The 14,722-nt window shown below is 35.8% G+C and overlaps 1 protein-coding gene across 2 annotated transcripts in view; it reads left to right on the top strand.

The window, feature by feature from the left end:
- FRZB (frizzled-related protein) overlaps positions 1–13,841 on the top strand; it is a 31,412-nt gene extending 17,571 nt beyond the window's left edge. Inside the window, exons 3-6 of one of the 2 annotated variants that reach the window (XM_012000061.1) lie at positions 5,302–5,367; positions 9,241–9,438; positions 9,837–9,900; positions 12,886–13,841. In XM_012000061.1, coding sequence (XP_011855451.1) covers positions 5,302–5,367; positions 9,241–9,438; positions 9,837–9,862 — 290 coding nt within the window. In that variant the 3' untranslated portion in view covers positions 9,863–9,900; positions 12,886–13,841. Of the gene's footprint in view, positions 1–5,301; positions 5,368–9,240; positions 9,446–9,836; positions 9,901–12,885 lie in introns of both variants that reach the window. The other variant, XM_012000060.1, reaches the window with a different exon arrangement.
- The last annotated feature ends 881 nt before the right edge of the window (positions 13,842–14,722 follow it).

Genomic DNA, 14,722 nt, shown 5'->3' with positions numbered 1-14,722 from the left:
CATTCTTACCCACTATAAAAGTTTGCCTTTCTACTTGATGAAATAACTGCTTTATACTTTCTATACTTACATGCCCACATCCTGCTGTTCCTAGCCCCTCATTCCCCATAGCTGATGACTTCGCTTCATTCTTCAATGAGAAGGTAAAAGCCATTGGAAAGAACTCCCTCATTATTCCACCAACCAATTTATAAACTTGTCAATATCAGTACCTTTCTCTCCTTTTCCTTCTTGTGTAATGGATAAAGTCTTCTGGCTTTCAAAATCCTATTCTCTCTTTTGCTCAGGGTTCAGTCATCACCTTGCCAGTTGAATTTAGTGGAACCTTTTCTCTCTGAACTCATTTTAGCTCTGAGGGTCATTTGACACAGAGGACTACCCTGCTTTTATTTTGGAAGACCCTTTTTCAATTCCACACTCTCCTATATTTCCGTCCACATCACTGGACGCTCCTTCTCAGTCTCCCTTATGGACTTCATGTTCTCTATCTTATATATAAAGATGTAGTTCCTGCCTAGAGAACTACAATGCACCTTTCAGGTTTTAAGCTTTAAATATCATTTTCTAACAGTATATTGGAGACCAGACTAGTTTAGGTCATTAAGTTATATGTTCTTGTTACACATACACATTGTGTTTTAGTTTCATATCATGTATCACATATGAAAAATTATTTTGTGTATAATTTCTTTGTTCAATGTCTTTATCCTCTTCTGGATTGTCTGTAGTGTCCATCATGTCTCCTATGTGCCTACTATAGAGCCTGGAATGTAGCAGATGCCCAATATTTGCAGAATGAATGAATTCATATGTAAGTGACTGAAAGGGTTCAACAAATGTTAGTTCTCTTTCCCTTTCTCATCTCATATTTACAGAAGCATGGATATACCAGAGTTGTGGAGTCAGAGGATACTACTATCATTTCTATAGAAGACAGACAAATTCATGGTATTATGGATGTTACCAGATTTTAAAAATTATGGAACTGTTAAAAATTTTAGAACTGCTCATAGACACCTTGTACAGGCAGTTGGGAATATAGATCTAGAACTCAGCAAAAAAGTCATAGCTAAGGACCTGGATCTTCAAATTATAAAATTTTATGTTTTATATCTTTTAAAATGTGTTGTGTTTTGCCCCTATGTGTTTCAAAATGGAGGAAAAGAGGACAACTGGGTTTCAGGGGTCAAATGCCAGGATATGAGACATAGAGTGCATCTGGTAAAAATTAAAATGATTTAAAGTCTGATCTGATTAGAAAGGGTCAGTCTTGAAAAAGTTATAAAGGAAATTGTAACACAAATACGATTGTATTTTCTTCTCTCCTTCCCCATACTTTTTGACAATAAATCCTGAGCACAGATCTAAGGGTTTTTTTGCCTAGAAAAAACAGAAAAATATCCACTCAAACATAGTAGTCCTCCAAAGTCATGGTACGTGAAAGGTTATGAGAGTTTGGGGATCTGATGAAGTTAATTATAGTCTTACAGCTCTGGATAAGACCCAGAAGCATTCAATTTCAAACAAAGGTCAGGGATAGTTAGAAAGTTTGATCACACTTAAGCTTGAACTCAAACAAGGTTGCATTGAACAGTGACGGTCCAGTGAGTATTATATTTCATAGCTGTATCAGGTACTTAGACTTCTTTAGCTCTTCTAAGATCATATCAAAAATACTAGTATCCTTATGTTTTTTTAAAAAATAAATGAGCATATTTGTATAAGCAAAACGGAATAAAGAAGGCTAAGATTCTTGTCTCCTCTGAACTATTTTGTTTTTTATAAGAAGCCACAGTGAGGCCGCGAGGCTGTTCACTGCTTGGACACCGTGTGTATCATGGGGCATTTCCCTTGCGTTGCAGACCAAGTTCTGCAAAGTACTGGGAATGTTAACTTTGCAAACTCAGATTTCTATGAGAGTGATGAACTTACGTTTCTACTAGGTAATAAACAGTCTCCAGGTTCATTAGCAGATATGTAGGAGATCATTAATATTAGGAGAGTCACTAGAAACATGAAGCAAGAGGAGTGGAGGGAATGTGAGGAAGAACTAAGCTGAAAACAGTTTTCTGTCCTTTCCATGGCTGCTCCTAAGATGTAGCACTGCACTCTGTCCCACAATTGAAGGTATTGTATTAATTCCAGGCTTTGAGGTAAATGAATTGCTAATGTTAAAACTGCCTGTGTTTGAAGATCTCTTTGTCACTTCTTAGCCTGTTTTGTCAAAATCAACTCCTTTAACTTTTAAAAAATTTCTTTCCTTAGATAAAGCACCAAGGCAGATTCTACTTCATTTATAAGCTTTTCTTCTCAACAGTGAAATACAGAAAAATCAGTATCTAATGGTTTTTGTGCAAAGCTCAGTAAATAATAGATTTCATTTTTTCATTCTAAAAGCCAAAACTTAAAAAGCTTGTGCCATTAGGTTTTGCCAAAGATTACTAGCAATTAAACTAGAAATGATGGTAATGCTACAGGCCCCCCAAAAAGAGTATCAAGAAATCAACTATTGATAATTAAAATAAACGGTTACATCTGATTTACAGTAGCAGGTGCAAGAAAGGTGACAGCTAATGGGTGCAACATACCTCTATGATTCTTCACAATTTCACAGCTCTTGGGCTTATGGGGATGTATATGTTGATGTGTGTAAACATAATTTAGATGAGGATTATGTTTCAGGTCTATTGATCTAAGGTACACTTTTCATGAATAACCTAAGATATGAATGTTTGGGTTGAACAAGCATAAATGAGAGGAGGTTCTTTCATATTTGAGCTTTGTGGATAGAAACTCAGCTTCTCCTTATTACTGTTATTTTTTCAAGCTACTTGAACTAGACAGATAATTTGCCTATGTCAAGACCTAGGGATTGGGACATATTATCCCATCTAAATACTTAAAATATATATTTAGTATGGCATTGTCACCTTGGAGACCAGCAGAAATAAGAAGCATATTGCAGATGAGCAAAATTTAGTCCTGAGAATATTTGCTTAGCTCATTAGCTATTAGGTAATAGTCTAACTATGTATATGTAGTTGTATGCATAGCTTTGTAAATGCCTACTTGAAATATTACTAAATCATTTTATAATACAATTTTTAAAAATCCCTGCCTGGAAAGTTTTATGGAATCCATTTGTTTATGCTCCAAGCAAAGATATGTAAGTAACAGCATCAAATTAGACTCAATTCAGTCACAGTTGCTATAGTTTTTGCCAATAATTTTTATTTTAACCTATGCAAATTTCTGAAGAATTACAAATGTGTAATTTATTGACATGCATTATTTTTGGTGGATATTTATTTTTAATAGAAACATCACAAGTCTATATATAATATGGATGAAGATAATTTATAAACTAATACCATAGAATTTATGTCTTCAGAAATATTCTCATCTAAAGAATATCTCTTTAAAAATACATATAACATTTTAGTACAGAATAAAATACTGTACAGAAAGTTAAAAACTGGGTAACTTTTTGTTCTCTTCTAAATGAGAATACAACGATTTTGCTAATAAAGTTATTTTTGGAATAGTTTTTGTCAGAATAGCAACAAGCACTAATGTTACTCATTGTTTATTGGCTGAGATGTTCACAGAAATTGTGTGCTAAAAATTATCAGGAGAACAAGGGAAGGAGCTGTGTGCGGTATTGAGGAATTCTCATTTCTGTCATGGGCAAGAGCAACAGTTGCTGCTGCTACCTCTCCCCAGTAAAGATACTTATTTCTCTGGCAGGAAAGGTGATACTCTTTTCGGGACTGCTACTTTAAAGTGTATTATCAACAAGTTCAACTGGAAATAAAATTAATTTTCTTTAGAAAATACCAGTGGTCAACAGAAGCTCCTACCTTTTATTGTTCCCCATGTTAACATAAAACAACTTTTTTTTTTTGAGACAGGGTCTCACTCTGTCATCCAGTCTGGAGTGCAATGGCGTGATCTTGGCTCACTGCAGCTTTGACTTCCAGGGCTCAAGTGATCCTCCCAGCTCAGTCTCCTGAATAGCTGAAACTACAGGCACGCACCACCACACCCACTGATTTTTGCATTTTTTTTTGTAGAGATGGGGTTTTGCCACATTGTCCAGACTGGTCTTGAACTCCTGGGCTCAAGCGATTTTTCTTTCCCCCAGCTACCGCCCCACCCTGCTGGTCTCCCAAAGTGAGTGCTGGGATTACAGGAGTGAGCCCTCGTGCCCAGCCATAAAATGCCTTTTAAGCGAAACTTTTTTTTGTTGATGTCCTTTCTCAAATTTATGTGTTCTTATTTCCTTTCTGTGTCAAAAGAGAAGCACATACCATTTAATTTTTAATAAAGCTTTCTCAGGGGCATTATTTAAAGAAATCTTCATATTTAATTAAATATTTTAAGATAATTGTGTATTATTTTCTACTTTTATATTGACATTAATTCCTGACAATTTGCCATGGTTATGACGTATATTTCTTAGCTAAGTAATCTTAACTGTGTTGCTCTTCTATAAAAGGCGTAACAATCTACTCTCCAAGATGTCAAATGAATCCCCCCTATAGATGAAACATTTTGAGATAATTAGAATTGTTATTATTATGATGGCCAAAACCACAACTACTTTTGTACCAACCTAATATATACATAAAATATGCATTCTGGTCACTACTCACCAAATATTTTTAAAACATGAAATTTCTCTTCTCAAAATACATGCATAGTTTCCTCCAACAAGCCCCAAAACACCATTGAGTTGAATGGTAGCTATTTTACCTATAGAAGAGGCTCACTGACCCTCTTAAGAACTTCACCAAGTTCACTGGGTTGTAATAACACTTACTTATCTCTTTGAATTGCTTTCAGATCTAGGAACTAATAGTAGGAGGAGTGCTGTGTTGCCTGTTAAAAATATACGAACATTAGGTGGTAGTCCACAGGGTAAACCAGCTACCTGAGCATAGGCAGAAAATTGCCTGCCAGTTGGCATTCATAATATTAACATTTCCATAAGCACGAAGCATACCTCTTTCAGGATTAAGGGGTCATGCTCTTCTCATGCATGGGGGTGAATAGCATTTCCTCAGGATTTGGGTGGTTTGTTGAGAATGGAAACTCATTCTCATGAGCATACTGACATTGAATAAGAGGACGTGTAGATAGAATAAACATGAATGTAGTTTCAGGAGAAAAAGGCCAGACACACAGAACTGACAAGAACTTTCTCACCACCAAATTGAGATCTAGTCTCAGCAAAAAATGTGAGTAAACAAAAGAAAGCTAATATTGGAAATGTGCTTATAACTAAAATGTGTTTTTCAGAGCGCTGTAAATGTAAGCCTATTAGAGCTACACAGAAGACTTATTTCCGGAACAATTACAACTATGGTAAGGAAAACTTCATGGTTAATGTATAAACTGCTGTGTTAAGAAAGGTGTGTGGGTGCATCCATGAGTATGTGCACACGTAAATGAGTGGAGCCATTTAAGAGTAAGGCTTAAAAACAGAAGGACAACTTTTAGGAGCATAGTCCCTCCCTCTGCCCCAACCAATTAAAATGTCTCACATGGGCAAAATGCTTAACACTTGGTTGATGCTGAAGCATATCAGGCAGTATTGTCATCCTACAGCCATACACTTAAGTACACAGAGATCAAGATAGACCGGACTCTTCCCTACCTGGAGGCTGAAGGAGGATTTGAGCTCAAGTTGGGTTGCATAGGCCATCAGTTGTGCTTCACTGGGTGAACAGCAGAGCACTTTGATGTATAAGGAACTGTTAAAAGACTCAAACTTGATTTCTTCAGTCAGCCTATCCCATGAAAAACACTGACAAATTTGGAAAGTAACACTTGTAGAAGTTGTTGGTATTCAGCTAAGGAAATGTGTTGTTATCTAGCTTGACTTAAAATCCGACATTCTAATAAACTAAATATTAATTGAAGAGCCACCAATCCAAATGTAGCTGACAAACGTAACTGAAGGATTAAAAAGCCTGCCATTTTTGTGCCAGGGACTGTGCTAAGTGATTTCCATACATTATCTTTAATTTTCTCAGCTGCCCCATGAGCTATATTACCGTCCCGATTTTATCAATGATTATTGAACCTAAGTTGTCCCTTCTTTGATTGTTCACAATGTACTTTTGGATGCTGGTGTATATTTTAGAGTCATAAATCCATTTATACAGTCATTATATTTAGAAAGAGCTATTAACAGAGCTTTCCGGTTGATACATAAGGGACTGATATTTACTGTATTCCATAGGCATTTTGATTTTTTCTAATATCTATGGTATTAATAAAAGGTATGTTACTATCTCTGCATAAGACTATTGATGTTGAATCAATGAGTAAACATGGAGATTAAACAGAATTTTACAATGAATCTTATTAAAATAAGGGTTTTATTATTGCATTTATGTACACTATTTTTAAGTATATAGGATATATAGAGCAGATTTATTTTTTCTATACTTTTGGGAATTGAAAGGAGAGAAATGAATAACACTGTAAGAGTTCCCTTCAATATCTTTCAAAATGCAGTGTATTAAAAAATATAAAGTTGAAAATTTTTGGTTTAGTTAAATCTCTTTAAAACAAATCCACCTTGTTTCCCAAGTTTTTCTTCAATGGAATTAATTTTTATGTTTTGTTTGCTACTACTCTTAAGAGGAATGTAGCTTTTCTTAGTCAATGATGGATGCTCTTTCTAAGTTTGTAAGGTTATGTTTATGTAAGAAGTCAAATGCCTGGCTGCTTATCTAAGAACCTGCTTCTTTACAGATTGATGTGAAGAACCCTAGGGAAAAGGGAGGCCTTAATTTCTAGGAGATTAGCTTGTTAAAATTGAAAAATGCTATATGAACTTTTATATACTGTAACACTAAGAATAAAAACATATACATTTTATATCAGGGAAATGTAATTATTTATATTTATTTTGTGTATCCTATTATCAAGTTTTATTTTATCTAGCTTCTTTAGTGCTGCAATGGTTGTTGCTGTTATTTTTGTTAAAAGTGGAATGACAAGTCATGGAAAATGAAGATCGTAGAGAAGGTAGCTGAATGAATATCATAAAATAAAATGGGATATGGATTATAATTAATGGAAAGGAGCAGATAATTTCTTTTTTGTAGCCAAGTAATAGCTAAGTTGATCATAGTTTCAGGATTGTCATTTGTCTGGGCTTTACTTACAGTTTCTTTGGGAAAGGGAGGTACTCAAATGATTAAATAGAAGGAAGAATTCTGAAAAGGAAGTGTATTTTACTTCCAAAATATTTTTGTCTTCTGCATGCGTCCATTGAGAAAACAAGTCAAGGTGGGAGCAGTTGGAAATTCAGACAAAACCTCTATTTCATTTAGATTAATTCTGGGAAAAACTCCTTAAGTGTTAACAAAATTACTTGAGTGAAAAAGTAGGTCTTGTAGAAAGATATTTATTTTGGAATGGGTACATGTACTAAAAATTTCTAATGAAAATAGTAGACACTGGGTAAATAAATCATTAGTTTGAGAACATTTGCACAGTTCACTAATCTCTAATAGCTGATGGATGCTATGAAGCACGTTCACTTAAGCCAGGACACACAAAAATGCCTGCTAGCTGGGGTTGAGAATGTCTCATCTGATTCTCCCAAATGGCATTTCAAAAAGGGCAGTCTTATCTTTTGTTAAATACAGAATAGGGAGAACATGAATAGAAAGGGGCTCCACTTGCCAGTCAAACCAAGTGAGGACAGTTGGGTAGTTACAGTTTGTTTGCTACACGTTCTCATATTTGAGGCAACCAATTCTCTGAAGACTGAAATGTGCAGCTTTTAGAATTCATTAGTAATTTAATTTCTGTAGTGTGTGTTGTACTGGTAGAATAAGTTTGTGTGATGAAATTGAAGCATTAATGGGGGGAATGGTTGATCAGCTGGTTTTATATTTTTCACAGATTACTTTCTTCTAATCCTTTATAGTCCAAAACCTCTAAAATATGTGGGAAGGTACTCAGATTAAAGTGGTTTGCAATTATGTGCCTAAGAAGTTTTTGAAACATTGACTCATTTGGATAAACCGTGTTTTCCTCTATATAATGTCCATGGATAGTGAACTGGAGCAATAAGGGCACTGGGAGAAATGCCATTGGCTTTTCACTAATTGACATTTTTACTTCTTTCTTCGTGTTTTAAAACTTCTCTTTTTAAAAGCTCATTTACTAGAAGCAGGAATCTCAACAACTTGACTCTTTTAAAAGGGAGAGATACAGAAAAGAAGCAGATCTGTACTTTCTAGATTCTGAGTCATATACTTTAACTTTGCAACTGAAGGCAATTTGTTGTTACATTGATAAGTAAAACAACTCTTGTGAGATAAATTGGGTGCCAATATATCCATCAAGAGAGGTAGAATAGTGCTATTGATAAGTAAAACAACTCTTGTGAGATAAATTGGGTGCCAATATATCCATCAGGAGAGGTAGAATAGTGCTATTGACATTTGAGAATATATTCCATAGCACGTGAGGGAAAGGAACGTTGGAGTGTCTGACTTCAAAGCAGATGGAGGAAATAAGATCTAGTGGTGACAATTTTCATTCAAGAAGTAAATATAGCCCGCTTAGAGGAGAATATAAAAGATAATCTGTACTGACCACAAAGAAAGAAAGGAGCTAATATCTGAGCAGCGAGCCGAGATGAGGAAGGTGAAAAGATTGGAGAACCAGTTTGGGAACACTATTGAGCAGGACAATTTTATAACACTAAAGAGGCCACCACTTGAGAAAACCTGTTAATAAACCTGATAAAAGAATGTCAACAAGGAATAAAGCGTATTTAAGTACTAGGTCTTTTCATACAGTAAAATTAACATAGTTTAAATTCCTGTTGGCAGGAATTGGAACAGCACATGCATATATACACATCCAAAATGGAATTTTAGAGAAAAATTATATCAGATCATTGACTCAATTTTTGATTCTCTAAATGAATTTCTCAAAAGCACATGCACACACATGCATAAATACATGTGAATATATACATAGCCACAAATTGGAAAGGGAGAAGGGCTGGGCATTAGGAGGTCAGGTGTGTTGTTTTATGTCACACACTACAATCTAAGGCAAAAATATCTGGCTGACTTTTCTGTTCCATTCATTGAATATCAAGTGGATAAGAATTAACCAAAGAGAAGTCTACTTTGGCTTTTTTTGAATGGGGCACCTATTATGTGTCATATTATTATCAGTTTTTCTTGTCTTTTATCCCAGTCATTCGGGCTAAAGTTAAAGAGATAAAGACTAAGTGCCATGATGTGACTGCAGTAGTGGAAGTGAAGGAGATTCTGAAGTCTTCTCTGGTAAACATTCCACGGGATACTGTTAACCTCTATACCAGCTCTGGCTGCCTCTGCCCTCCACTTAATGTTAATGAGGAATATATCATCATGGGCTATGAAGATGAGGAACGTTCCAGGTAATTCACTCTTTAAGGATACAGAATAACTACTTTGCTCATCCCACCCTCATTGCATTTCTCTCTAGAGATCTTACCCTCGCATTTTTACACTGGGATCTGTCTACCTTCTTGGGGATTACAGATAAGTTTTACTTGGGTTTCTTGATTTCATATATGGAATGGGTGTATGTGTGTAGTTTATAGGTTTACATTTTTCTTGGGAGAGGGACCATGACTTCCTTTGTTTCTTAAAGGGGTCTGTGACTCACAAATGGTTAATAATTACTGTTCTAAATCTTAGCTGTCCTATTCAAGAATAAACATATAAGTCTTTCTTGGCACTGTTTTCTTGTACTTTTCAGTAACAGGTTTTAATTTTTCAAAAATGGTTGCTTCTTTTAAAAATCAGATTACTCTTGGTGGAAGGCTCTATAGCTGAGAAATGGAAGGATCGACTTGGTAAAAAAGTTAAGGTAAGCCTGTATTTTATATTTGAAGTAATACACAGAAAACAAAAGTAGAAAACCAGCCATCTGTCATTGAAGTGAAATAGCTGCCTTCAACCATAGGAGAAATATTAAAATTTAGTATGCATATATTTATATACTCCAAGAGCTGAATTTGTCTTTCATGTCTATTTTATTTAAGGAATGAATTCCCTGTATGTGTATCAGAGATCTAGCTACAGTTGCCCTAATGTCTCTTCACAAGGAGTCTAGCTGTAGTCCAGTCCTGGTCAGGTGGTTCCATGGTGTCTGGCTCCTTTCAGCTTATAGCTCTACCATTTTTAAAGGCATCGCTTTCATACTCATGTTCACCCGGAGGTCACAAGATGGCTGCTCTGCCTCTAATCTCATGTCTACATTTCAGGCAGGAAAAAGAGGAGGTAAAAGGGATTTCCAAGAGCCTCATCAAGCAACTTTTACTTAGCTGCAAAACAGGCTAGGAAATGTAGTCCTTTTTAAACCTGGGGATATTGCTTCTTTGAACACACTGCAGTTTGTGAGAAGGGGAGAATAAATGATGGGAAGGAAAATAAACAATGATGTCCAATGAATAAACACCAATTCCTATGTACAAAGTGTAGCTACATTCATCTCTGTATAAAAGATCTGAACAAGTTAGGTCCTTAGAGCAGTAATGTAGCCTTATTTTTAAGCCAATAACTCTTAGATTGTGGAGTTGATACATTTTTAAAAATCACATAGTACATTACTGTATTATAGAAGGTTTTGTTTCTTCTTACTGCACTAAGCAAATCTGTTTTAAAGAAAAGAATAGGGTGGGGGAATGCATAGGGGGACAAAAAAATCTCAAAGGCTGTGTGGGTGGGTGGGGGGAGTGGGAACTGTAGCACACGTAATACATCCTCTTCCTTCTGCAAGTCTGAAGGCTTGGGAAACATTTACATGGTAAGTTAAACACCCCTGGGCGGTTTATCTTCTACATCTGGCACTTGACACGGCAGACACGTTTGGGTTTAAGTGACCTACGAAAATGCAGAGGGCATTATTCTGTAAGGAGAAGCTACCCTCCAGTAAGTTCTTCCCCCCTTCAGTAGATTTGTCAAAAGTGAGATGCATTTCAAGTTCAGACTTGTGGGCATTCTCTCTGCATCTCTCTTCAATTAGTTTGGTGTTTATTAAAGAAAAAAGTGGCTCTTGTTCAGTATGTTGGAATCTCTTACTGTCTTTTTAATTTGGTTTTCTGCTTGCTAATGCAGAACAGGAATTTGTCCTAAATTCCTGTACCAGTTGGAAGAGCTTTCAATATCCCTGCTGCAAAGCATGTAACAAGGCTTACTGCTCCTCTTTTGGTACCAAAACAATATCATTGGGTTGTTGACAGGATACATGGCTTGTTTGTCCTGTTTCCCATTGCTTTCTGCAATATTTCCCATTGTTTTCTGCAGGGGACTTGCAGAGTTATTATTGTAAAGTCATTTATATTCTTAGTCTGGATTTAAATATTCTAAAGGAAAGAAACCAATGATTTGAACAATTTTAAATTCATATGCAGATATTGAGGGCTAAAGAGTTTGGGTAGAAAATCTCCTTTGGCCAGAATTATTGAGATTCCTATTTTAGTTTTCCAGTCGATTTGAAGATGTGTAAAAAGAGCTTTATGGAGGGTGTTATTTTTTCAATCAAATCTGCTCTTTGCTGAGTTTTGCTCTCAGTGGATAAATCAAGAAGGTTTATGAGAAACCTTATTATTATGTTTTTTTCATGCAAATGGTTGTTTACCTAAGTCTCTTATAGCAGACTATTCAAGATGTTTGGACTTCCTTAGGAAGGTGAGAATCAGGCTGTTTTTAAAAAATGAAGACAAGATTGTGGAGTAAAGTATACTAAAATGAAGAATTACTTTCAATAATGAAAAAACAATAACAAATTTACTATGTGCTAAGAACTTTATATTTTTATCAATCTTCAGATGTATCTTCTACTTATAAGTAGATTCTATTATCAGTTCCAATATATACATGATGAAAATAAGGTCTAGTAAGTTCAAGAACTTCACACAGTAAGTGGTGGAGTTAGAATTTGAACTTGGGCCATCTGACCCAAGGATCTGATGGTCCTTGCTGTTTAAAGTGTAGTCCCAGGACCAGCAACGTAGGTATCACCTGGGAGCTTGTTAGCAATGAAAATCTTGGGCCCTGTCTCAGACCTACTGAATGAAATTGCAATTTTAACAAATTCCCCATATGATATCTGTGTCTGAAGTTTGGGAAGTACAGCTATAGTTTGTATTCCCTACCTATCCTCATGTAATATAACTTCCATTTTACTTAAATTACATAAAAACATTATTGACATTAATATGAAATGTTACTAAACTTGATTGCGTTTATTAAAACCATTGTTAATGCCTGCTTTGTAACACTTAGAATGAGGGCAAGACCTTGTCTGTTTTATTCGTTGTACTTGGTGGATATTACTTAGAAAAATATTTTTGAGACCTCCCCATCCCTCAAAAAAATTTCCATTGTTTTTCAGTGCTCAAATCACATAGATTTTAAAAGGCTATGTTCTTACATGTATTAAGAGAGGATGTTGAAAAATAGCCTTCCCTTCAAATTCTATGTGTAAATCTTCCATTTGTTGAGTACCTGTGAAGCATCAGCCTCCTGGCTGTTACCTCAGGAAATACCCAGAGATATAGGGAGATATTTCTGTCATCATTTACAGACATGGACATTTTAAGTTTAAGGTTTGATAAGAAAGCATTACTAAATATATTATAGATGGGCAACTTTGCGCTCGTTAAAATAAGAGAATAATGTTCATATTGCATCAGTTTTCTTGTTACCCTGGGAGATAGATTTATACTTTTGGAAAAGTAGCAAAATGTTTCAGAGATCTGACCTTCAGTCTGACCCAGTTGTTAGAATCGTGGCAATGATGACCCTGGTGATATGTGCTGGTGACTATTTTCTATTTTACATTTCACAGCGCTGGGATATGAAGCTTCGTCATCTTGGACTCAGTAAAAGTGATTCTAGCAATAGTGATTCCACTCAGAGTCAGAAGTCTGGCAGGAACTCGAACCCCCGGCAAGCACGCAACTAAATCCCGAAATACAAAAAGTAACATCAGTGGACTTCCTATTAAGACTTACTTGCATTGCTGGACTAGCAAAGGAAAATTGCACTATTGCACATCATATTCTATTGTTTACTACAAAAATCATGTGATAACTGATTATTACTTCTATTTCTCTTTTGGTTTCTGCTTTTCCCTTCCCCCAACCCCTTTGTAATGGTTTGGGGGCAGACTCTTAAATATATTGTGAGTTTTCTATTTCACTAATCATAAGAAAACCTGTTCTTTTGCAATAATAATAAATTAAACATGCTGATACCAGAGGCTCTTTGCTGGAGTCCCCAGATGTTACATTTACTTTCTGCACCCCACTTGGGAATGCAATATTGGATGCAAAGAGAGGTTTCTGGTATACCCAGAAAGCTAGATATGCCGTAAAACATACTCTGCCGATCTAATTACAGCCTTATTTTTGTATGCCTTTTGGCCATTCTCCTCCTGCTTAGACTTCCAAATGTTTATAAAGGTAAAATGGCAGTTTGAAATCAAATGTGACACAGGCAAAGCAATCAAGCACCAGGAAGCGTTTATGAGGAAACAACACACAAGATGAATTATTTTTGAGATTGGCAGGAAGCAAAATAAATAGGAGCTTAAGAAAGAACATTTTGCCTGATTGAGAAGCACAACTGAAACCAGTAGCCGCTGGGGTGTTAATGGTAGCATTCTTCTTTTGGCAATACATTTGACTTGTTCATGAATATATTAATCAGCATTAGGGAAACGAATTATAACTAGACATCTGCTGTTATCACCATAGTTTTGTTTAATTTGCTTCCTTTTAAATAAACCCATTGGTGAAAGTCTTTAATTTTTTCTCGTCTTTTAAAAGAAATCAGAATTGCCGTATTGACCGGGAAAAGATTACATACGCATATGCACCAGGGTGTTAGTTTTTAAAAGTACATAGCTCTATAAAATGCTGTAGATTTAGATGATGAAATGTGCAGGGTTTGGTTTTGTTTTTTTCTGGTGTGTGTGTATCTGTATTTGTGTACATGTGTGTCCGTGCACTCACACCCAAGGTGGATTAAAATACAGGCCTGCAAACTGGCCTGCACGTTATCATTTGGATTTATGCTGCTTAATGCTCAGTGAAGAATGTCTAGTAAAATGAATTATGGTTGTCAGGAGAGAGGTTATTTGACTTTTGAACCAATTGCACATTTCCCATTACCCAAGCTGCAGTGAGATCCCAGGGGCCGTGGTGACCAAATGATGCTTTTATACATGGTCCCTAGCTTACAATGATTCAATTTACAATGCTTCAATTTAACAATTTTTTGACTTACAGTGGGTTTATCAGGATGTAACCCAATTTCAACTTACGATATTTTCAATTTAGAATGGGTTTATCCAGATGTAACCCCATCGTAAATGGAGGAGCATCTGTACTTCCTCCCTCCAGCAGAGTTCCTTAGAGCCTGGGCCAATTACTTGAAAGTCTCATTCTCTGCCATTTACATGTGTGTTATTAGTAGAACCAAATTTCTAAGCTGTGGTGTGCTGAAATTAAAATGCTTATGAGGCAAAAATAGTGCTATGTTTCCTTCGACAAGGATAATCGAGCAAGGATGAAATTCATTAGTGAACAAAAGTTTCCTAAAATGGTAAATAATCATCTCTCCAAATGTTCTCTTTTAAAAGTGTGAGCTGGGTGTGGTGGGTGGACCTGTAATCCCCCCAC

This window comes from Mandrillus leucophaeus, unplaced genomic scaffold (genome assembly GCF_000951045.1).
Source record: "Mandrillus leucophaeus isolate KB7577 unplaced genomic scaffold, Mleu.le_1.0 Scaffold614, whole genome shotgun sequence".
NCBI classification, from domain to species: Eukaryota; Metazoa; Chordata; class Mammalia; order Primates; family Cercopithecidae; genus Mandrillus; species Mandrillus leucophaeus.
Note: the sequence above shows the minus strand (reverse complement) of the source record. Positions and strands in the feature narration are given on the sequence as shown.